This window comes from Nicotiana tabacum, chromosome 3, assembly GCF_000715075.1.
Source record: "Nicotiana tabacum cultivar K326 chromosome 3, ASM71507v2, whole genome shotgun sequence".
Taxonomy (NCBI): domain Eukaryota; kingdom Viridiplantae; phylum Streptophyta; class Magnoliopsida; order Solanales; family Solanaceae; genus Nicotiana; species Nicotiana tabacum.
Window position 1 is genome coordinate 146,981,576 of NC_134082.1, and position 23,026 is coordinate 147,004,601.

Here is a 23,026-nt window from a genome sequence, read left to right on the forward strand (position 1 = left end):
ATAAGGGAGTATTAATTACATGACTAAACGCTAAAGAAAAGATAAAAATAGGTTATATATTTTTGTCTAAATTATTGCAAAACAAAAAACAAATATTCAATACATTCTCGTTCATAGTATTGACTATTGAATTGAATATTTTTTGTTAGCATTAGTATTGATTTGATTTTGGTTTGGGCTTTTGTTAGCATTATTTAATTTACTAATATTAATGACTATAAAACTTATTGGAATAGTCAAAAGTTCTAAGTCCAACATTAAAATAATACCTTAAAAGATAAAATTATGAAATTTTTTAAGAAATATTTATAAATTACATCACAATAAATATATTTATATATTAAATATATCTAAAACTTCTATATATATAATGTCGGGTTGGTTTGATTTCGGTTTGACTTTCTTTAGTTAAAACCAAACCAAACCAATTATGGTCGGGTTTTTTTTTCCAACACCAAACCAAATCAAACCAAACCATAGTCGGGTTTTTTTTCTCGATTTGACTCGGATTATCGGATTGGAATTGGTGCGGTTCGTCGGTTTCCTTTGTACACCCTTACGGGCAATGCAAGGTTAGAGTCAATGTTGCTTTTAGAAGTGCAGAATCAAATTAACGTTATTACTAGTAAAGAAAGAACAAAAGTGAAACTTTTTCAAGAGTAATTTCACTCAATGTATTAACCAGATTGCATAATATGCATATTATGAAATTCTACTCAGAAAAGAAAAGGCTAAGCTACTTTCGCAAAGATCTTTATCAGTGTAGAGGAGGTTCCATAGACTGCAAAAACTGTGCCCATGACAATAAATGCAGCATCCAAAGTCAAACTACACCAGCCCAATTCATTCTTGAACGCAATCAGATGTAACAAAGAAGGCAACACAAACCCCAGAACAACACACACACTGCTCCCAACAAGTGACATGAAATCAGCAAAATTGGGCACCACTAATGCCACGAAAGACACTGCTAAAACCACAAGCCATCTCAGCCACAAGCAATACCTGCCTTCACAGAATCTCCTTTCCATCACTTCATAAACTGGATTCATCATCAGTGGGAAGGCAAAGAACAGGTCTATGCAAAGGCCAAGTTGCACCAAACTGCTTAGCAATCCCTGCCCAAGATTAGTAGTGATTATATCTTTGGTCTCTTCCCCAAATGCAAAGTAACCCAATGCTCCAAAAGTACCATATACCAATGCTACAAAGGCCACTGACAAACCCAAGATTTTCCCAAATTTTTCCTTGTCTCTTATCTCTGATTCCAAAGGCAAAATCATTGCCATTCCTTCAAAAGCATAGACAGCCACACCAACACCATATAAAAACACAGTGAACCCACCAAACATCTCCAAATTAGGCATGTTTTGGAGGTAAATCATCACATCCTCAACCATCACTACACCCAAAGCTCCTAAATCAACAATTTCAGCAAATATACTCAAAGGGGCTAAAAGGGTCAATGTGGGAATTGAATTCAACCCCAACTGGAATGGAAAACAGCTCCAGATATACACTGCTTTTGGAGAAAATCCCATGATTTTGGCATTTGGAACAGAATAATTGAACAAGTAAGCTAAAGTATTAGCTATAAAAATCATGTACCCCACTGAAAAACATGCTTGTGATAGAACAATCATAGAATCAACAGCAAAACGACCTATTGGTCCACACACAGCAAAACCCAAGTCACCAAAAGATGAGATTTTGGGAGCTTCAAATTGGGATTCAAGCTTACGCCTTGAATAAACAAGAAGCATCATGCAGTAATAGGTAAGAATAGCTACTGAGATAATCAAGAGAGAACCCATTATCCATCCTGTTATTTTGAAAGTGTACGGAAGTCCAAGAACTCCAGCTCCAACTAAAGACATGAAACTATTAGCAAAAGTCTTTAAAGGAGAAGAGAGTTTTTGAGTCTTGCCTATAAGTGGTGTATCCTCTCTTGGAATTTTCAGAATATGAGATGATGAGCTTGCTTCGTTTGTCTTAAACCCCATTGTGTAATCCTCAATCAAGAATTCAATCCAATAAAATGCAAGTTTTTAACAAACCCAGAAAAAGATTTTTAAAAAAAATCTTGATTTGATTGTGATTGTGGGAGAAGCAATAACAGCACGAAGATCAAGATTGATAAAAATGAAATCTTTTTTCCCCTTTTTGCTGTTTGTGGGAATTTCTTCTCTGAGGTATGTTGATGGCTTTTCTATGCTAAATTTTAGTGTTTAAACGTGGATAGGACTGCAGGAGTGTGTCGTAATATGGTGGGGACCTGCATGTGTAAGCTACAACTGATTTGACCGGAGAAAGTCAAATAAGTATTCTTAAAAAACTAATTGAAAGTGACATTCGACCTATATCTTAATTTTACTTATACTTATGCACATTTCTTTTTGGGTATCCCCTATAATTGGATAAAGGGGTCCCGAATAACTATATTAGGGTGATTAAAGACATGTATGATGGAGCTAAGACTCGGGTTAGGATAGTAGGAGGCGACTCTGAACACTTTCCAGTTATTACGGGGTTTCACCAAGGATCTGCGTTCAGCCCATTCCTATTTGCCCTGGTGATGGATGCACTGACCCATCATATTCAAGGGGAGGTTCCATGGTGCATGCTATTTGCTGATGACATTATTCTAATTGACGAGACAAGAGGCGGCGTCAACGAGAGGCTAGAGATTTGGAGACATGCTCTTGAGTCTAAAGGTTTCAAGTTGAGTAGGTCGAAGACGGAATACCTCGAGTGCAAATTTGGAGTTGAGCCGATGGAAGCGGGAGTTGAAGTGAGGCTTGACTCTCAAGTCATTCCCAAGAGAGGTAGTTTCAAGTACCTTGGATCGGTTATTCAGGGGATCGGGGAGATTGACGAGGATGTCACACACCGTATAGGGGTGGGGTGGATGAAGTGGAGGTTAGCGTCGGGAGTCTTGTGTGACAAGAAAGTGCCACCGTTACTAAAAGGTAAGTTTTATAGAGCAGTGGTTAGGCCTGCCATGTTGTATGGAACTGAATGTTGGCCGGTAAAGAACTCACACATCCAGAAGATGAAAGTAGCAGAGATGAGGATGTTGAGGTGGATGTGCGGGCATACAAGGATGGATAAGATTAGGAATGAAGATATTCGAGAGAAGGTGGGTGGGTGTGGCCCCCATGGAGGACAAGATGCGGGAAGTAAGACTCAGATAGTTCGGGCACATTCAGAGGAGGAGCATTGATGCACCGGTGAGGAGGTGTGAGCGACTGGCTGTAGTGGGCACGCGGAGAGGTAGAGGAAGACCTAAGAAGTATTGGGGAGAGGTGATCAGACAGGACATGGCGCGACTTAGGATTACTGAGGACATGGCCCTTGATAGGGAATTATGGAGGTCGAGCATTAAGGTTGTAGGTTAGGGGAGAGTGTGAATATTTCTACAACACAATAGAGTGAGACTATCCAGTTAGGAGTTAGACTAAGAATGTCATTGGTCGTCTATTGATGCAGGGCTTTACCTTCTAGTTGTACTATACCAGCCATCTATTTCGTATTTCGTATTTCATATTCTGTATTTCATATTTCATATCTCTTATATATTGTTGTTATTTTTATTACACATTTTTATGGTACTAATATATCATCTCCTATTGCTTTTTTGAGCCGAGGGTCTCCTGGAAACAGCCTCTCTACCCTTCGGGGTAGAGGTAAGGTCTGCGTACATATTACCCTCCCCAGACCCCACTTGTGGGATTTTACTAGGTCGTTGTTGTTGTTGTTGTTGTTGTTGTTGTTGTATCCCCTATAATTGGAATGATAAAGAAGTAATTATAATTTACGAAAAAGGGTCAAAATTATCCTCAGACTATTCAATTTGGTACAAATATTTCCTCTGTGTCAAAAATATCCCCATCGTTATCTTTCTGACTCACTTATACCCCTACGACTAATGGTCAATGCCAAATAAAAAAGATTTACTTAAATTAAACGTGACAACTTTTTATTGGTTCAATATTAAACTATGACCTCAATTAAATAAACCCACACTTAACCCCATTTTTACCCACCTTAAAAATCTGACTCGCCTTAAAAAATGGCCAAACTTTTCATTGTCAAATTTTTTTTAACTTCTCCATCTTTTCAATTCTACCACCATCATAGCTGTCACCATTCCCTTTCCTCCATATCAACCACGGTGCCACCATATTTTTAGTCTAGGGGCGATTTGGTCTCTTTCCATATTTTTATCATGTTCTTCGTTTTACATTTATCATTGGTACTGTCATTTATCAAAATGTTCTTCAAAAGACCCTAATTTTCACATTCAAATGTCACTTACAATGGTAATTTTTTTTCCCTTTCTCATCACATAAGATAAAACACATTATGAATTCATGGGCTTTAAATTCCGGAATCCAATTTTTTCTTCAAAAGTTTTGTCAATTTTTCAAACTCTTAATAAGTTGTTAGACCTGTCACACCTCCTTTTTTCTGCACCCCCTAGAAAGGTGTATAAGGGGAGTTTTTCCAATTAAAGGACAATCGAAACGAGATTTATTATTTAATTCAGAGTCGCCACTTGAGAGATTTATGGTGTCCCAAGTCACCGGTTGAATCCCGAATCGAGGAAAAGATTGACTCTGTATTACAGTTCGCGAACCAGAAATCCGGATAAGGAATTCTGTTAACCCGGGAGAAAGTGTTAGGCATTCCCGAGTTCCGTGGTTCTAGCACGATCGCTCAACTGTTATATTCGACTTATTTATCTGATTTTAATACATGTTGAACCTATGTGCAAATTTTAACTTCAACCGCTTTTTATTTATTTTAAAGGAAAATTGCAACGTCATTAAAACAAGTCTTGAACCACGTTACATAAATGCACCCGTGGTTTTTGACATATTTTAACATCATTGAGATTTGGATTTGGGTCACATAAATGCGCACCCGAGTTTAGGAAAATAATGTTATTAAAATACGCGCCTAAAGAGACTAACGCGTTATTATTTTGGGGAAGGCCGTGAATTCGCTAAACGGCCCGTCTCGAAATCTAAGTATTTTAATACGAACCTTGAAAGAAGGCCTCGCAAGTTAGGCATTTTATTTGGCGAGGCTCATCTCATTTGTTTTAAAAGGGTATCCTAAAGCAACCTATAATTTTCTTCTTAACTTGTCTCTAATAATAAAAATAAAACCTAACTAATTATTATCTTTTAAGAAATACTACATCTAGACCTGCAAACTCAAACAGTCTACGTGAGGGAATCATAATCCAGGCCCAGCACAAACTGGACCAATCGCAGACATGGGTCCAGGCCCCAAACGGATATGCATGTCAGACCCAGGCCTGGGCCATTTATTTCGGCCCTGAAGCCTACACTTTATGCAAAGGGGCTGTCGATCCCCAGCCGTTAAATTGAACAATGCTTCAATTCAATGTGCACAAGTGTTCACTAAAAGTTTTAAACCATCAAGTTTAATGAACTAACTCAACGAAACGAACAATTACTCTGATTCTTTACACCAACCCTTATGCTAACCAAAATTACCAACTCGAGTTCATGTATCTATCAGATTTAAAGTTGTTGTTCATGCTAGGAATTAACACGGACAATCATGGAAAAGCTTAACTTGTTGAGGTGATTAGCTACTATACCATGTTATTCGTACAATTAGTCATGTCTAATTTTATACCCGTTTGTGATCCCAGCACCCTAAATATGGAAGCTATAGTAATCGGCTATTACGATCCAGATTCACCTTCACATTAACGTCACAGTTAACTAAATTAACTATAGCAAATCTGAGTAACTCCATACAGTCCAGTACAAATATAAACAATAATCCAAAGTCTCTCTAGTTTAATTGAAAGACAAGTTTCAGAAATTCTAATCGATACTAATGCGTATTTGAAATCTATAACTACAAGTTATACTAATAGTGAAATACAGAAGCAAATTCATATGATAGCAATGCCTCGCCATATGATTTCATAATCGTTCAGATATATCAAATGAAACTTCAAAGCATTAGAGACAACAAGGTACCTGGAAATATAATCGAGTAGAAGGAAAAGTTAGCAACAGGAGAGCAGACAGCAGCAACCAGGAATTCAAACAACAACCATCATAGTTCGAGACCAATTTTTTTTTTTTACCCAGAATCAACTCGACCACGGCCGAGAACAAGTTTTAAAACCAATAGCAACAGCAAATACCAAAACGAACAGGCTCAATAGAGTTTGAATTAAACCAAAACTTAATCAGTAGACTACTGAACCACTTCAACAATGAGAATCACTGTCCAGAATTCGAATTACCCCTATGAATGCAATGAAACAATATATTTTTGGTTTTCTGTTCTTAAACTCTCCAGAATTCTAAAAAAAAATGAATGCCTTCCTTTTAAAATGTTGTCTAAGACTGTTTTTTAAAAGAACTCTCAAAACTCTGAAACTCTCTGAACTGATCAAAGACTGGTCTCCCTTCTCTCCCAAAATTCCCCTGTATTTGTACCCAACTCTTACCCCTTTCCAGCCCTCCTTTTCTCTTTACAGTTGTAAAAAAGAATCTTTTATCATTGCCCCCATGTTTCTTTTACTTTCCAGCTTGTAATATTCCTCTACTATGTGTATCCTTTTAGCTTTTATCATTACCCCCCATACCATTATGTCTTGTTCCCACTATCATTAAGCAAATAGAATAATTTAATGGTCCATTAGTACTTCCTGACAGAATATTCAACTAAGCTATTTTCTAATTTCAAACTTCCCAATTACCCCCTGAGTTACCTGGAATTCCTATCCTACCCAAGTTATGCCCAATTCATCTAACCACTAACTACACTGATTCCTAATTAAATCATCTAAATGAACTGAATTTAAAACTCTAAACACCTCAGCTATAACCAATTCAGTCTATCAAATGCCTAACAACTGAATGACTAAAGCTGAATTTAACCACAAGTTCAATTCCATCGAACTCCAAACTCAAACAGAACCTCAATCAGATTCAAACCACTAAACTCACACAACAATTGAACTCAGATCAGAACGAACAGTATTGCAACCAAGATGAAGGGTTTAAGGATTCAGGGAATAGACTAACACAATTCTACACTAAACCTAGATATGAGCAGATGAAACTGTAAATACATTGAATGAACAACTAAATTCATACGCCAAGTCACGTCACAGAGTAGGGGACCAAACATCACAAAATGAAAAAATTTGGCATAACAGCAAACGATTTGACCAGAACTACTGAACTACAATTAAATCGGATTAATCGACGAAACTATTTAACCATATGTTGACTGATAGAAGAAAACTGGACCAAGAAAAAGTCCGATGGAGAAGAAAGAAAGGAAAGTAATTGAAAAAGACAGAACTATAACGAAACTTAATCAGACAAACCATGAAACAACAAAAGAAAAAGTAAAGAAAAATAAATACCTTAGAATTTCAGTCCTAGTTCCCATTTGTTTTAGTTGAAAACTCCCACTTATGTTTGAAGCCGAGACGGACCTTAATCGAGTGTTCTCGACTAAGAACACACGGCTAAGGTCAACCACGACCTCAATTCTTTCCCTTTAGGGTTCGCTCTTTCGTTTTGAGATTCGACCAACTCCGCTCTGATTCGCGCAAAACTAGTAGGGGACTTGGGACGAGGGTGGTCTAGTGGTCAAAAGGTATGGGTTTGGTAGTTATCGGAGAAGGTGAGGTTTTTGGTTGATTCTTTGATTGAAGATTCGAGAAGATCGGGGATGATTCGAAGGTAGTGGTTTGAGGGGTTAGGGTGGGGAGGTTGAGGGGAAGCTATGGTATGAAATTGGGGGTCATTGGACGGATTAGGGTTTGGTTCGATTCTTCGATCTAAGATTCAAAGCGTCTGGTACTGATTCAAAGAAAACAGATTCGGGATTTGGAAAGATGAATGTCACACCTCCTTTTTCCGCACCCGCGAGGGTACAAGGGAGTTTTTTCCAATTAAAGGACAATCGAAACATGATTGGTTTATTTATTTCAGAGTCGCCACTTGGGAGATTTAGGGTGTCCCAAGTCACCAATTTTAATCCCGAATCGAGGAAAAGAATGACTCCATATTACAGTCTGCATACCAGAAATCCGGATAAGGAATTCTGTTAAGCCGGGAGAAGGTGTTAGGCATTCCCGAGTTCCGTAGTTCTAGCACGGTCGCTCAACTGTTATATTCGGCTTATTTATCTGATTTTAAATTACAATTATGAACCAATGTGCCAATTTTAACCTTTTGCCACTTTGTTATTGTTATTTTAAAGAACGTGAACATCGCTTAAAACATGTCTTTGGACTGTGTCACATGAAATGCACCCACAATCCGGAACATATTTTATTTGATGTTTTGGGATTTGGATTCGCATGAAATGCACACCCAAGTTTAAGAAAGTAGATTATTAAACACGTGCCTAAAGAGACTATCGCGTTATTATTTTGGGTAGGGCCGTGAAATTCGCTAAACGGCATGTCCCGAATTCTAGGTATTTTAATATATACATTTAGAGGGCCCCGCAGCTTGTGCATTTTTGTTTGTCGAGGCTCGTCCCATTTATTATTTTAAAAATAAATTTGCAACGTCATGGAAATGCATCTCAGACCACGTCACAGTCAATGTACCCGTGATTAGAGACACATTTCGATTTCGTTGAGATTTGGATTTGGGTCACATAAATGTGCACCCGAGTTTTAGGGAGATAACATTATTAAAGGCGCGCCTAAAACAACTAGCGCATTATTATTTTTGGGTAGGGCCGTGAAATTTGCTAAACGGCCCGTCCCGGAATCTAAGTATTTAATACATATATTTTGTGAGGGCTCCACAATCTGTACATTTTTATTTGGCGAAGCTAGTCTCGTTTTTTATTTACTTATTTATTTATTATTATTTTATTTTATTTTTTAAAAGGATGCCATTTTTACGCCTTTAACAATACTAAACCTTACGGCTTCTTTACAACTAAAATCTCATAACTTGTCAAAAAATTAATAAAATGAGTTTAGTGAACGAGTGTTTCGGAAGTAGTAACAACAGATACTAATGCTAATTTTGTCCGAATGAACTAAGCAAAGGACCCCGAACAAATTAACGTCAAACTTGTGTCATAGAACAACTAGTCAAACTTAATTAAATGACATCAAATAAACAAGAATAACATAGCGCAAAATGAGCAAAAATGCATACGGTGAGAACATAAGCAGTACATTATCATACCAATTTCCATATTGCATATTCGAACATTTAACGTACCATTTCCTTATCTAATACTCGAGGTTTACCAACCTGAACAAACAAACGGATAGCGCCATGGACCAGCCCTCAACATCGACCTCAACGGACAAGGACGACCTCGACCGAAACAGAAAGCTCAGACCAAAGGCTGTCAACGACCCGAGATGAAGCAGAAGGGGTCGAGGGACAGTGACGACGCAGCAGCAACAGCTGCTGCTTGCCGGGGCTCCGGTGGTCGTTTGGCGTGAGGAACAGGTTGTTTGACGTAGGGTCGACTGCTGCAGCGATGGTTGCTGCTAGACTGGTTTGGGTGGTGGTTCCGACGTCGGGGGGAGGTGCGACTGGTTCGGGTTACGTCGAAGTAGAAGGAGTGGTCGACGAACGTAAAGGAGTGGTGACGGGGGACAGTGGGGGTGGCGACTGGACGATCGCCTTGGTGATGGTTGTTTGCTGGGAACTTCTGTTGGTCGACAAGGCTGGACGGTGAGCTGGTTGCGACAGTAGGGGTACTGGGGAAGGTGACAGAGTGGCCGTTTGGTGGTGTTGTTTGTGGTGGTTTTGGCGGTGGAAGGGTCTGTTTGGTGTAGGGTTTGGTTGCGACAGTAGGGGTGCCGGGGAAGGTGATGGAGTGGTCGTTTGGTTGATGGTTATGGTGTCGACGTGATTGGTTGTTTGGTTGTCGACTGGAAAATGACGACGAGGGGGGGGCTGGTTGCTCGGTGGTGAAGAACGTGAGGCAGTAGGGTTTTGGTTCTTCTTCCCTTGGAAGAAGAAGATGAACAGTGGGTTTTTCCAATTTTTCCCCCTCCTCCCTTTTTCAAAGTCCCCAGTCCGTGTCTTTGTATGGTTTTGCCCAGGGAAATGAGCCCCACGCGTGGTGGGGTTCGAGACTTGTGTCCCCCACGCGTGGTGGGGTTCCCCATGTGTCGTGGACTCGGTTTATTATGGGCTAGGTCCGAAAATTAGGCCTAAAACCGGGTAGTTTGAACCCGAATATTATTCTTTTGCCCGGATCCGAGAATAAGAAAACGTTGCTTAACTAGTCCTGTGTAAGCAAAATAACTACCAAAAATAAGACTAATATTTAAACAAAATTATATCTTTTTTAAATATTTTTTCAAGATTTAAAATAGCTACAAAATATTAATAAAACTATTTTTTTTGTAATTTTCATTTTTTATATAAAGATAAAATATAAAGTAATATTTTTTATTTTTTTTCAACAATTAAAATGACTACAAAACATTAATAGAATTTCTTTTGGTTATTTTTCGAAATTATATAAAGCACAAAAATAAAGTGCAATTTTTGTATTTTTTTCAAGTTTATGAGAAGTACATAAACTAAAATTTATATATATATTTTTTGTAATTTTTCTTTTACGAGGAAAATAAAGTAAAAATAGTTAAAATGGCTATATTAGACCCAATTTCACATATTCACGCTAAAAATGTGAAAATTTTCGGGGAGGGTCAAAAATCAGGTGTCTACAGCTGCCCCTCTTTGACTGGAAACACAAAGAGTTTTCCGACAAAGAACGACTAGACATGTTTTTGACCCGACCATTATTTGGAGGGACTACACTAAGGAAAGGAAGGGAATGTGACCGAGCCCTGGTATCTGAGCTGCCTACATATCCTTGGTTATACAGGAATCAGGCCACGTGTAGTTCGGAAATGAGAGAGATGGTAAAGTGTACCGAGGTGAAGAGCCGATCGAGGTGCCGTTCCGTTGAGGTTCCGGTCCGCGGTCCTGCCATTACAATGAAAACTGAAAAAGACTAACTAAGCCTATCAACTACTAGTTACAAAGATGTCTATCTTTAAGTCTTCTGAAACTTGATCTTGAGTCTTGAATGGTGCTTCATACAGACTTTGGATTTGAACCTTAACTTGCTAGTTGTAGGTGTTAGTTCTTGAGCAGACCATATCTGTTCTCCACTTCCGTACTCTGGGTTCTTTTTCTTTTTCTTTTTTCTCTTTTTTCTTTTTTTTTTCTATGCTTGCCTTTTTTCTCTTCTTGTTTTTGTTTTTGTGACCAGCTTCTATTGATCATCCCAGACTATTGACTCGCATTCTTGAGGCGAGCTTCTACTATTTCTAACTTGGATTGAATGCTGGGGATTTCTGTTGTAACCTTCTACTTTCCAGTGGGTCACTGCTTGATCTTGAAAAATGTTCCTCTGTTCTACAGGCGGACTCCTGACTTCTTCGATCTTCGACATACCACAAACTCCGTTCTACAGGCGGGTCCCTGACAACCAAAACAAACAAAATTTCCTAACCCAGTTTGTACTGGGAAGATTTGTGAGTCGTTAGCAAAATTGTAACTCACTTACACTACTGATGCAATGATGAGAGTAAACTAAAGACTAGGCTAGGATGTGCATCTCCTATGAGTAAAACCAAAACTCTTGCTAGCAAATGTGTCTGCTAAAATAAAAGTCTCAATGACTCAAACTAGAAAGTGCGTCTTCCATGGTTGAATCGGAATGAGCTAAACTAGGAATTGCGTCTCCTAAGGGTGAAAACTTTAGTGACTAGAACTAGGAAGTGCGTCTCCTATGAATAAAATCTCGATTAGGAAGTGCGTCTCCTACGGGTAAACTTCAAAAAACTGGACTAGGAATTGTGTCTCCTATGGTCGAACTTAAAATGAATCAAACTAGGAAGTGCATCTCCTAAGGGTGAAATCTCAATTCCGGAAGTGCGTCTCCTGAAATAAAATATAATCTGAAAAGCCAAACTAGGAAGTGCGTCTCCTAAAGCAAAAGTATAACCTGAGCGAACCAGACTAGGAAGTGTGTCTCCTAATAATGAAAACTTAATTCAGGAAGTGCGTTTCCTGTGCACGAAATTAAACTTAGGAAGTGCGTCTCCTAGGGGTAAAATAGTCTTAGGAAGTGCGCCTCCTAGGGGTGAAACCTTAATGATTTTGAACTAGGAAGTGCGTCTCATATGAATGAAAATAATTTAGGAAGTGCGTCTCCTATGCGTGAAATCTTAATTTAGGAAGTGCGTCTCCTATGCGTGAAATCTTAATTTAGGAAGTGCGTCTCCTATGGGTGAAACCTTAATGATTTTAAACTAGGAAGTGCGTCTCCTATGAATGAAAATATTTTCGGAAGTGCGTCTCCTATGGAAAGTAAACTTAGGAAATGCGTTTCCTATGGGCAAAACTAAACTTTAAGGAAGTGCGTCTCCTATTGGGTACAATAAACTTAGGAAGTGCGTCTCCTGTGGGTACAATAAACTTAGGAAGTGCGTCTCCTGTGGGTACAATAAACTTAGGAAGTGCGTCTCCTGTGGGTACAATAAACTTAGGAAGTGCGTCTCCTATTGGGAAAAACTGTTCTTAGGAAGTGCGTCTCCTATTGGTAAAACTTGCTTAGGAAGTGCGTCTCCTTATGGGTGAAACTATTCTTAGGAAGTGCGTCTCCTTAGGTGAAACTATTCTTAGGAAGTGCGTCTCCTTAGGAAGTGTGTCTCCTATTGGTGAATTTATTTTTAGGAAGTGCGTCTCCTATTGGTGAAACTTATCTTAGGAAGTGCGTCTCCTTAGGAAGTGCGTCTCCTACTGGTGAAACTTGCTTAGGAAGTGCGTCTCCTATTGGTGAAACTTCTTAGGAAGTGCGTCTCCTATTGGTACAATGGATCTAGGAAGTGCGTCTCCTATTGGTAAAACTTAACTTAGGAAGTGCGTCTCCTATCGGTGAAACTTAACTTAGGAAGTGCGTCTCCTATTGGTGAAACTTCTTAGGAAGTGCGTCTCCTATTGGTACAACTGAACTTAGGAAGTGCGTCTCCTATTGGGTGAAATAAGCTTAGGAAGTGCGTCTCCTATTGGGTAAAATGAACTTAGGAAGTGCGTCTCCTATGGTAAAACTGAACTTAGGAAGTGCGTCTCCTATTGGTACAACTATTCTTAGGAAGTGCGTCTCCTATTGGGTGAAATAAACTTAGGAGGAAATGCATCTCCTATGGGTAAAAATAAACTTTAGGAGGAAATACATCTCCTATGGGTAAAAACAAAAACAAACTTAGGAGGAAATGCATCTCCTATGGGTGAAACTAAAACAAACTTAGGAGGAAATGCATCTCCTATGGGTAAAGACGTGGAACGTATTCCCTTGTTATACAGGTGGACGCCTAATGGTAAAGACACAAAATGTATTCCCTTGTTATACAGGTGGGCGCCTAAAAATATGAAATGCACAGACAAAAAGTATTCCTCTCGTTATTCAGGTGGGCGCCTGTCTAAACTAAGACATAAAGTATTCCTCTCGTTATTCAGGTGGGCGCCTGGTATGAAATTTAAAGACTGAAATGTATTCCTCTCGTTATTCAGGTGGGCGCCTGGTATGAAATTTAAAAGCTGAAATGTATTCCTCTCGTTATACAGGTGGGCGCCTGGAATATGAAATGAACAGACAAAAGTATTCCTCTCGTTATTCAGGTGGGCGCCTATCGGTAAAGACGTGAAATGTATTCCCTCGTTATGCAGGTGGGCGCCTAACAGTAAGGACATGAAAAATAATATGCCCGCATTATACTGGTGGGTGACCTAGAATAGAAATGAAAAGACAGAAATGTATTCCTCTTGTTATTCAGGTGCGCGCCTGGAACAGAAATGAAAAGACAGAAATGTATTCCTCTCGTTATTCAGGTGGGCGCCTGTCTTCATCAATAATTTTGAAAATAACATCCTATTTGAGGGTGGATGAACCCAAACTATCCTATTTGAGGGCGGATGAACCCAAACTATCCTGTTTGAGGGCGGATGAACCCGACATATCCTATTTGAGGGCGGATGAACCCGACATATCCTGTTTGAGGGCGGATGAACCCGACATATCCTATTTGAGGGCGGATGAACCCAACATATCCTGTTTTGAGGGCGGATGAACCCGACATATCCTCTTTGAGGGCGGATGAACCCGACATATCCTATTTGAGGGCGGATGAACCCGACATATCCTGTTTTGAGGGCGGATGAACCCGACATATCCTGTTTTGAGGGCGGATGAACCCGACATATCCTCTTTGAGGGCGGATGAACCCGACATATCCTAGTTGAGGGCGGATGAACCCGACATATCCTGTTTTTAGGGCGGATGAACCCAACATATCCTATTTGAGGGCGGATGAACCCAACATATCCTATTTGAGGGCGGATGAACCTAACATATCCTGTTTTGAGGGCGGATGAACCCAACATATCCTGTTTTGAGGGCGGATGAACCCGACATATCCTGTTTTGAGGGCGGATGAACCCAACATATCCTATTTTGAGGGCGGATGAACCCAACATATCCTGTTTGAGGGCGGATGAACCCGACATATCCTATTTGAGGGCGGATGAACCCGACATATCCTATTTGAGGGCGGATAAACCCAACATATCCTATTTGAGGGCGGATGAACCCGACATATCCTGTTTTGAGGGCGGATGAACCCGAAATATCCTTAAGACTTGAAAATGTCTTACCCCGAATACTTGGTGGAGATTGGGATGGATTTCCCTTTCTACCTTCCCCATTTTATTTTTTTATTTTTTTTATATATATTTTTTTTTTATTATTATTAGCTTCTTCCTTTGAAGACTAACTCCTTTGAGACTCGTTTTGCCTTATCCTGAAAGGAACCGCTGAGGATACCGATTTTCACCAAACTTGTGTTGGACTCCTCAAACCTGCTAGGGATAACACTGTTGGGATTATTTACTTACCTGTTAGGGGGTAAAATGTTATCAGCCGGGGATAACGCTTTCGAGGATAACACTGCTGGGGAATTCTGATTCCGTCAGAACTAGTGCTTCACTGAGCTCAAGTTTCATCCATTTGCCAGGGGACAACTTCCTCCCCTTGAAACTTATTATGTTGGGGGCAACGCTGGTTCTAAGACCATTTCCCTTGAGACTGACGTTATCTTTTATTCTTCCCCGAATGGGAATTTGACTTTCAGAAAATTTTCTAAATGAAAAGAGAATTTTCTGCCCCAATTTGATAATCCCTTGTGGCATGCATTTCTGTCATCAATGTCACTTCCTTTACTTGTTAGTTTAAAACACGGTGGTTGGTTATGATACTCCCACTGGGATGGTTTTCCCTTTCTCCTTCCTTGCTATGCGCTCAACAACTCGTTGGGGATGATACTATTTGCTGGGGATATTTTCTTGACACTGGTCTCGCGCTTGTTCCTTGCTGACTATACCATTTAGATGTACTAGTCAGATCCCGCTCTTGCAGAATTGGAAAGCTGATGGCCTATTTTGAAGTCATTTCCCACTGGCTTTGACCAAACAGACTCTATTGGGGATTTTTCTATGAAAGGAAAAAGATAAAAGAGAACAGAATAAAAAAACAAAGGAAAAAGAATGACTCTTTAACAAAAGAAACTATAAATAAAAACCTACCAAATGCAGATACCGACTCTAATGGCCATGACATGCGTATGTGGCCTATCCTCCGTCGTCAATCATCTTTCAAGATCTTCAATTGGCGATTCCCCATCTGATTCTCAATCTTATTCGACTTGTAGTGCCCGAAGGGTTTTCACTATCAAGTCTCTCTCATTTTTGGTTCTTCTCTCAGCTTTCATCGCCTTATGGTGCCTGTGAAGGTTTTCACCTATAAGACTCTCTCATTTGTATCACTTTCCAGCTGGGGGTTTGGAGTGTCGCCGGTATGACTCTTTCTGCTGGGGATCAGAGTCCTTTCTGCTGTGGAACAAAATGTTATGCTCACCGGTGAGACTCTCATTTGTCTGACTTGGCATCTTTTGAAGACTGATCAGAAGGTCTTTCTTTGGACCGTAATGTGGGTTTTGGACAGGGTTAAAAAGAAAGGATATAAAAGGCTCAAAAATTCAAAATAAATTCTGGGTTAAAAAATTACAACCTTCGGAACTAGATTTATTTACAACAAACGCAACCTTTGCCCCAGTTTCTTGCTTGGGGATATTTTGATTGATTTTTTTTTTTCATTTTTCCAAAACTATGACCGAGCCGTGAAGCGCCTACGTATCCTCTTTGAGGAATCAGGTCAAACGTAGTTCCCAATTCCTCTTTTTTTTTTTTTTACTTTCCTCTTCTTCTTTTTTTCTCTTCTCTTTTTTCATCATTTTTCTTTCCTTCTTTTTTCATTTTTCTTTTGTCGTTTTGTTGATTTTTTTTTAGTTGCTACTGATTCCGAACGAGGGGTATGAAAGAAAATAAATAAGGCTCAAAAGGGGTAACGAATGATAAAGTGTTTAGGTAGCAGAACAAAATGCCTTCGTCATTCCAGTCTTCAAAACATGCCAAGTGCAAACAACACGATTAAACAATAGATTTATAGTCTCTTCCGATGGTGCTGGGCTTGACAATTATGTTAAACATTTGCTTTTTCCTTTGTCATTTCTAAATCACCGTTGGGCGACACTCTCATTATCATGAATGACCCTCATGCCAATTTGGCGAATCTTGCTTTTAAACGGTTTTCTTTGTGTTTAACTTGCCCCAGTTCCACATGACTCGAGCTCTGAATAATCTCAAACCGTCGTTATTTTCTTTAAATGGTTTGATCGCCTTACTGGGGTTTTATGATTAACTTTAAATACTAGGCTCAAACTGTGTGTACATGTCATGTCCCTAGAATCGGCATTGAATCAAAAATGATAAAAGGACTAAACAAAAAGATGACTGGAAATAAATAGAAGACCGGATTTTGTATTAGATTACCGGTGAAATGGTTTGAAAAAATAAAAACAAACCGGAATAAAAATCCTAAACAACCTGGACAAAACTTAAACAAACCGCTATGACAAAAAAAATGGAAAGATAAGAAGGTTTGACACAGGACAAAATCCGAATTACAATCCTAATAATCCGAACAACAGAAATGACAACAAAATAAACCACCACAAGCTTCTCTCTTGCTAACCAAGGAACGGAGCGTCCTCCCACTTTATCAAAATTGGCATCTTAGCCACTGAGCTTCGCATCAGTATTGTCCAGACCATTGCCAGCTTTAATATCATCAACCTCCATCAACAAGTTCCCAATAGGATTCAAGTGCTTCTGTTATCAGGCCTGATCCCCGCAGAGTGTGCATCATGAGGTGCAAGTAAAGGATTCCGGGTGTCATTGTCCGGCTTACCACAAACCAACCACCTTAACTTTATTTGCAAAACAAACAGGTTAGAATGGACTCAGTCGGTCCTCATTATTGGCAACATCTTTTTCTTTTTCTTCTTTTTTTTTCTTTCTTTTTTCTTTCTTTTTTCGATATTTTTTTCATCGATTTTTCTCATTTTTTTTTTGCTTTTTTTTTTGTTGTGTTGTGGTCGAATCTTATGGAGATTGCCTACGTATCATGACCCCGCATGAATCAGACCTTGCGTAGTTCGGACCAATAAAAGATAAACTATACTAATCATTTTTTTTTCAATTTACATATTAAAATAAACTGAAAAATCAAACAAACCACATATTTTAATTAAAGATTTATAAACTCAAAAACAACAGGCTAGCTTCCTTTCCCCGTTTGTCAAATGCAACCAAACGGCTATTTTTGCAAATGTTGCCCCTTCCAAATCTCACATGAATTTTGAGGCCGGGGAGGATTATTTTGACACTTTACAATTTTGTCCATTCTTTTACGAAAATAACCTTTCGACAATTGAAAGATACTCTAAGGCTATTTCGGCAAGAACGGTTTAAGGCGCGGCCGAAGCTAGCTCGACTTATTTTTGACTAAAAATTCAAACGGTATTCACCTAACCGCTGACTCTTTGTTTTTTTTTTCAAATTACAATAAAAACCTGGTGTTGCAAACACGACCCTTCAGTTCCTCGGGGACGAAGATTTTTTAAGGCTGTGTGGGTCAATTGGACCAAATCTAAAACAATGACCCAAAGGTGGTTGTTTATACAAAGTCAGCCTTTCGGCGTCCCTTTCGGGAACATTCGGCTATTTATGACAAAACAACATCACCTGACTTATTCATGACTCTTTTTATCGTTTTCCACATTAGAAAACTCAATATTGCAAACACGGCCTTTCAACGTCTCGGGGACGAGGATTTTTAAGGCTGTGTGGGTCAACTGGACCAAATCTTAAAAAATGACCCAAAGGTGGCTGTTTATGCAAAGTCAGCCTTCCGGCGTCCCTTTTGGGAACATTCGGCTATTTATGACAAAACAGCATCACCCGATCTCTTTATGACATAATTGCAATTTTGACATGTTTTTTTTTTATTTGTTTTTGGCTATTTTAGCAAAAGGAGGTTGGACCCGATGAGGGTTGCCTACGTATCTCACATCCGGTGAGAATCAAACCCGCGTAGTTCGGGCAAATAAACTATTTTTGAGAAGACCCTTTTCCATTTTCTATATATTTTGTTTTTATTATTTTCACAACAATCAAATAGACTATTATTTTTCATTCATAACGAACAAACAAATTAACGAAAAACATAAAGCATTCCTTCCTTTTTTTTTGAAGAGGTGGGGTTGGACCCGATGAGGGTTGCCTACGTATCTCACATCCGGTGAGAATCAAACCCGCGTAGTTCGGGCAATCAGGAATAAGTAGATAAACTAACTCCCTTTTTTTGTGAATTTGTGAAAGAACTACTTTAAAAGAAGAACTGAAGTATTTTTTTTTTTGGATTTTTGATTGATCTTCTTTTTGAAAGAAATACTTCTAAGATATATTTTTTGAATTTCATTTGCTTTTTTTTTATTCTAAAGAAGAAGAAGAAAATATTTTTCGGAATTTTACTTTTAATAAAAGAAATGCTTCTCAAAATGTTTTTGAATTTTGAATTTTCTTTTCAATTTTGAAAGAAGAATCAAAATATTTTCGGATTTTTTTTATTATATATATATATATATTTTTTTAAAACAATTAGAAAGACTTTCTAAAGAAGTCAATAATGGAAAATATTTTTGGATTATTTTAATTTCGGCATTTTCATAAACAAATAAATAAACCTATTTTAAAAACAAGACTTTTTTTTTTATTTAGAAAAACAAGACAAAACAATGATGATTTTTTCTACTTTTCCTTTGCTTTTAATAAAACAAACTAATAAGACATATTTTTTTTATTTTCTCAAAATTTCGGCAGAGTTTCGACACTACTTGGACATTTGCTTTTTTTTTCCTAACAATAAGTAGCCATATCTCTACACTGTTATTTTCTCCTCTTTTCCACTATTTTCTAATTTGTGGATGATGATGAAAACATACACAATCTTTTTTTTGAATTTTCAATGTTTTTTTTATATATATACATATATATTTTATTTTTTATATTTATTATATTTTCAAAAATGTGGCATGGGGGACATAGGGAATTTCAAGACTTCTTGGATTCCGCAAATATTCCTCATGTGCTTTTCCCAAAAATGAAGCGTGGGGGACATAGGTAATTCCAAGACTTCTTGGATACCACAAATGTTCCCCATGTGCTTTTCCCAAAAATGCAGCGTGGGGGACATAGGGAATTCCAAGAATTCTTGGATTCCACAAATGTTCCCTAGGTGCTTTTCCCAAAAATGAAGCGTGGGGGACATAGGAATTCCAAGGCTTCTTGGATTCCACAAATGTTCCCCATGCTTTGATTAAAATAACACCATGCTGGAAATGACCAAATGACCCATTCGCCCTTGACTAAATACAACATGTAGCACATAGGATGCCGAAAGATGGTCTATTATTTTCAGGTTGCTTGTCCTAGACGGACCCAACCCCTGTGTTGAGTCCCCTAAGTCAAATGCACATGATGCAAATAAACGCTCTTACTAGGGATCCGGCATGAAGTTGAGTTATTCTAGGTTCAAAACCTGGGTATTTGTTCTAGACAGTGTACCCAAGCGGACAACTCGAGTCGAGGAGGGGGCTACGTACCGGGACCCGCGGGATCGTCCGGCTTTGTAACTTATCCGGCCTCTTTCTTATTTCAGGTATCGACACTAACAAAATAGGGAGTCTCGGCCAGCGAGCTTCTCCCCGGAGGTAAGAAGTGAATGGTTTCGGCACAATTTATATGTACAGTTCAAATAATATCAAAGCGGTAAAAGCAGCATTTAGCACATTAGACTCAAAACATGTAATAAAATCAGATAATAAATAAAGCCAAATAATAACAATTATTCTAAGCTCGAATTCTTAACCCTGAACCGGTGGTTCTGGGTCTAATCCCCAGCAGAGTCGCCAGAGCTGTCACACCTCCTTTTTCCGCACCCGCGAGGGTACAAGGGAGTTTTTTCCAATTAAAGGACAATCGAAACGGGATTGGTTTATTTATTTCAGAGTCGCCACTTGGGAGATTTAGGGTGTCCCAAGTCACCAATTTTAATCCCGAATCGAGGAAAAGAATGACTCCATATTACAGTCTGCATACCAGAAATCTGGATAAGGAATTCTGTTAACCCGGGAGAAGGTGTTAGGCATTCCCGAGTTCCGTGGTTCTAGCACGGTCGCTCAACTGTTATATTCGGCTTATTTATCTGATTTTAAATTACAATTATGAACCAATGTGCCAATTTTAACCTTTTGCCACTTTGTTATTGTTATTTTAAAGAATGTGAACATCGCTTAAAACATGTCTTTGGACTGTGTCACATGAAATGCACCCACAATCCGGAACATATTTTATTTGATGTTTTAGGATTTGGATTTGGGTCGCATGAAATGCACACCCAAGTTTAAGAAAGTAGATTATTAAACACGCGCCTAAAGAGACTATCGCGTTATTATTTTGGGTAGGGCCATGAAATTCGCTAAACGGCATGTCCCGAATTCTAGGTATTTTAATATATACATTTAGAGGGCTCCGCAGCTTGTGCATTTTTGTTTGTCGAGGCTCGTCCCATTTATTATTTTAAAAATGAATTTGCAACGTCATGGAAATGCATCTCAGACCACGTCACAGTCAATGTACCCGTGATTAGAGACACATTTCGATTTCGTTGAGATTTGGATTTGGGTCACATAAATGTGCACCCGAGTTTTAGGGAGATAACATTATTAAAGGCGCGCCTAAAACAACTAGCGCATTATTATTTTTGGGTAGGGCCGTGAAATTTGCTAAACGGCCCGTCCCGGAATCTAAGTATTTAATACATATATTTTGTGAGGGCTCCGCAATCTGTACATTTTTATTTGGCGAAGCTAGTCTCGTTTTTTATTTACTTATTTTTTTTTTATTTTTTTTTAAAGGATGCCATTTTTACGCCTTTAACAATACTAAACCTTACGGCTTCTTTACAACTAAAATCTCATAACTTGTCAAAAAATTAATAAAATGAGTTTAGTGAACGAGTGTTTCGGAAGTAGTAACAACAGGTACTAATGCTAATTTTGTCCGAATGAACTAAGCAAAGGACCCCGAACAAATTAACGTCAAACTTGTGTCATAGAACAACTAGTCAAACTTAATTAAATGACATCAAATTAACAATAATAACATAGCGCAAAATGAGCAAAAATGCATACGATGAGAACATAAGCAGTACATTATCATACCAATTTCCATATTGCATATTCGAACATTTAACGTACCATTTCCTTATCTAATACTCGAGGTTTACTAACCTGAACAAACAAACGGATAGCGCCATGGACCAGCCCTCAACATCGACCTCAACGGACAAGGACGAACTCGACCGAAACAGAAAGCTCAGACCAAAGGCTGTCAACGACCCGAGATGAAGCAGAAGAGGTCGAGGGACAGTGACGACGCAGTAGCAACAGCTGCTGCTTGCCGGGGCTCCGGTGGTCGTTTGGCGTGAGGAACAGGTTGTTTGACGTAGGGTCGACTGCTGCAGCGATGGTTGCTGCTGGACTGGTTTGGGTGGTGGTTCCGACGTCGGGGGGAGGTGCGACTGGTTCGGGTTACGTCGAAGGAGAAGGAGTGGTCGACGAACGTAAGGGAGTGGTGACGGGGGACAGTGGGGGTGGCGACTGGACGATCGCCTTGGCGATGGTCATTTGCTGGGAACTTCTGTTGGTCGACAAGGCTGGACGGTGAGCTGGTTGCGACAGTAGGGATGCTGGGGAAGGTGACGGAGTGGCCGTTTGGTGGTGTTGTTTGTGGTGGTTTTGGCGGTGGAAGGGTCTGTTTGGTGTAGGGTTTGGTTGCGACAGTAGGGGTGCCGGGGAAGGTGACGGAGTGGTCGTTTGGTTGATGGTTATGGCGTCGACGTGACTGGTTGTTTGGTTGTCGACTGGAAAATGAGACGAGGGGGGCTGGTTACTCGGTGGTGAAGAACGTGAGGCAGTAGGGTTTTGGTTCTTCTTCCCTTGGAAGAAGAAGATGAACAGTGGGTTTTGCCAATTTTTCCCCGTCCTCCTGTTTTCCAGTCCCCAGTACGTGTCTTTGTATGGTTTTGCCCAGGGAAATGAGCCCCACGCGTGGTGGGGTTCGAGACTTGTGTCCCCCACGCGTGGTGGGGTTCCCCATGTGTCGTGGACTCGGTTTATTATGGGCTAGTTCCGAAAATTAGGCCTAAAAACGGGTAGTTTGAACCCGAATATTATTCTTTTGCCCGGATCGAAGAATAAGATAACGTTGTTTAACTAGTCCTATGTAAGCAAAATAACTACCAAAAATAAGACTAATATTTAAACAAAACTATATCTTTTTTAAATATTTTTTCAAGATTTAAAATAGCTACAAAATATTAATAAAACTATTTTTTTGTAATTTTCGTTTTTTATATAAAGATAAAATATAAAGTAATATTTTTTTTTTCAACAATTAAAATGACTACAAAACATTAATAGAATTTTTTT

The 23,026-nt window shown here is 39.1% G+C and overlaps 1 protein-coding gene across 1 annotated transcript; it reads right to left on the reverse strand.

Annotated features, from left to right (window-relative positions):
* Positions 1-573: 573 nt before the first annotated feature.
* LOC107789520 (amino acid transporter AVT3C-like) lies at positions 574-2,256 on the reverse strand. Its single transcript, XM_016611352.2, has one exon. It carries the CDS (start codon positions 2,001-2,003, stop codon positions 732-734), a length of 1,272 nt encoding a protein of 423 aa, XP_016466838.2. The 5' UTR covers positions 2,004-2,256; the 3' UTR covers positions 574-731.
* Positions 2,257-23,026: the final 20,770 nt, after the last annotated feature.

Excerpts from the sequence above, each read along its gene's own strand:
- LOC107789520 (XM_016611352.2), bottom strand. The coding sequence starts at position 2,003 with ATGGGGTTTAAGACAAACGAAGCAAGCTCATCATCTCATATTCTGAAA.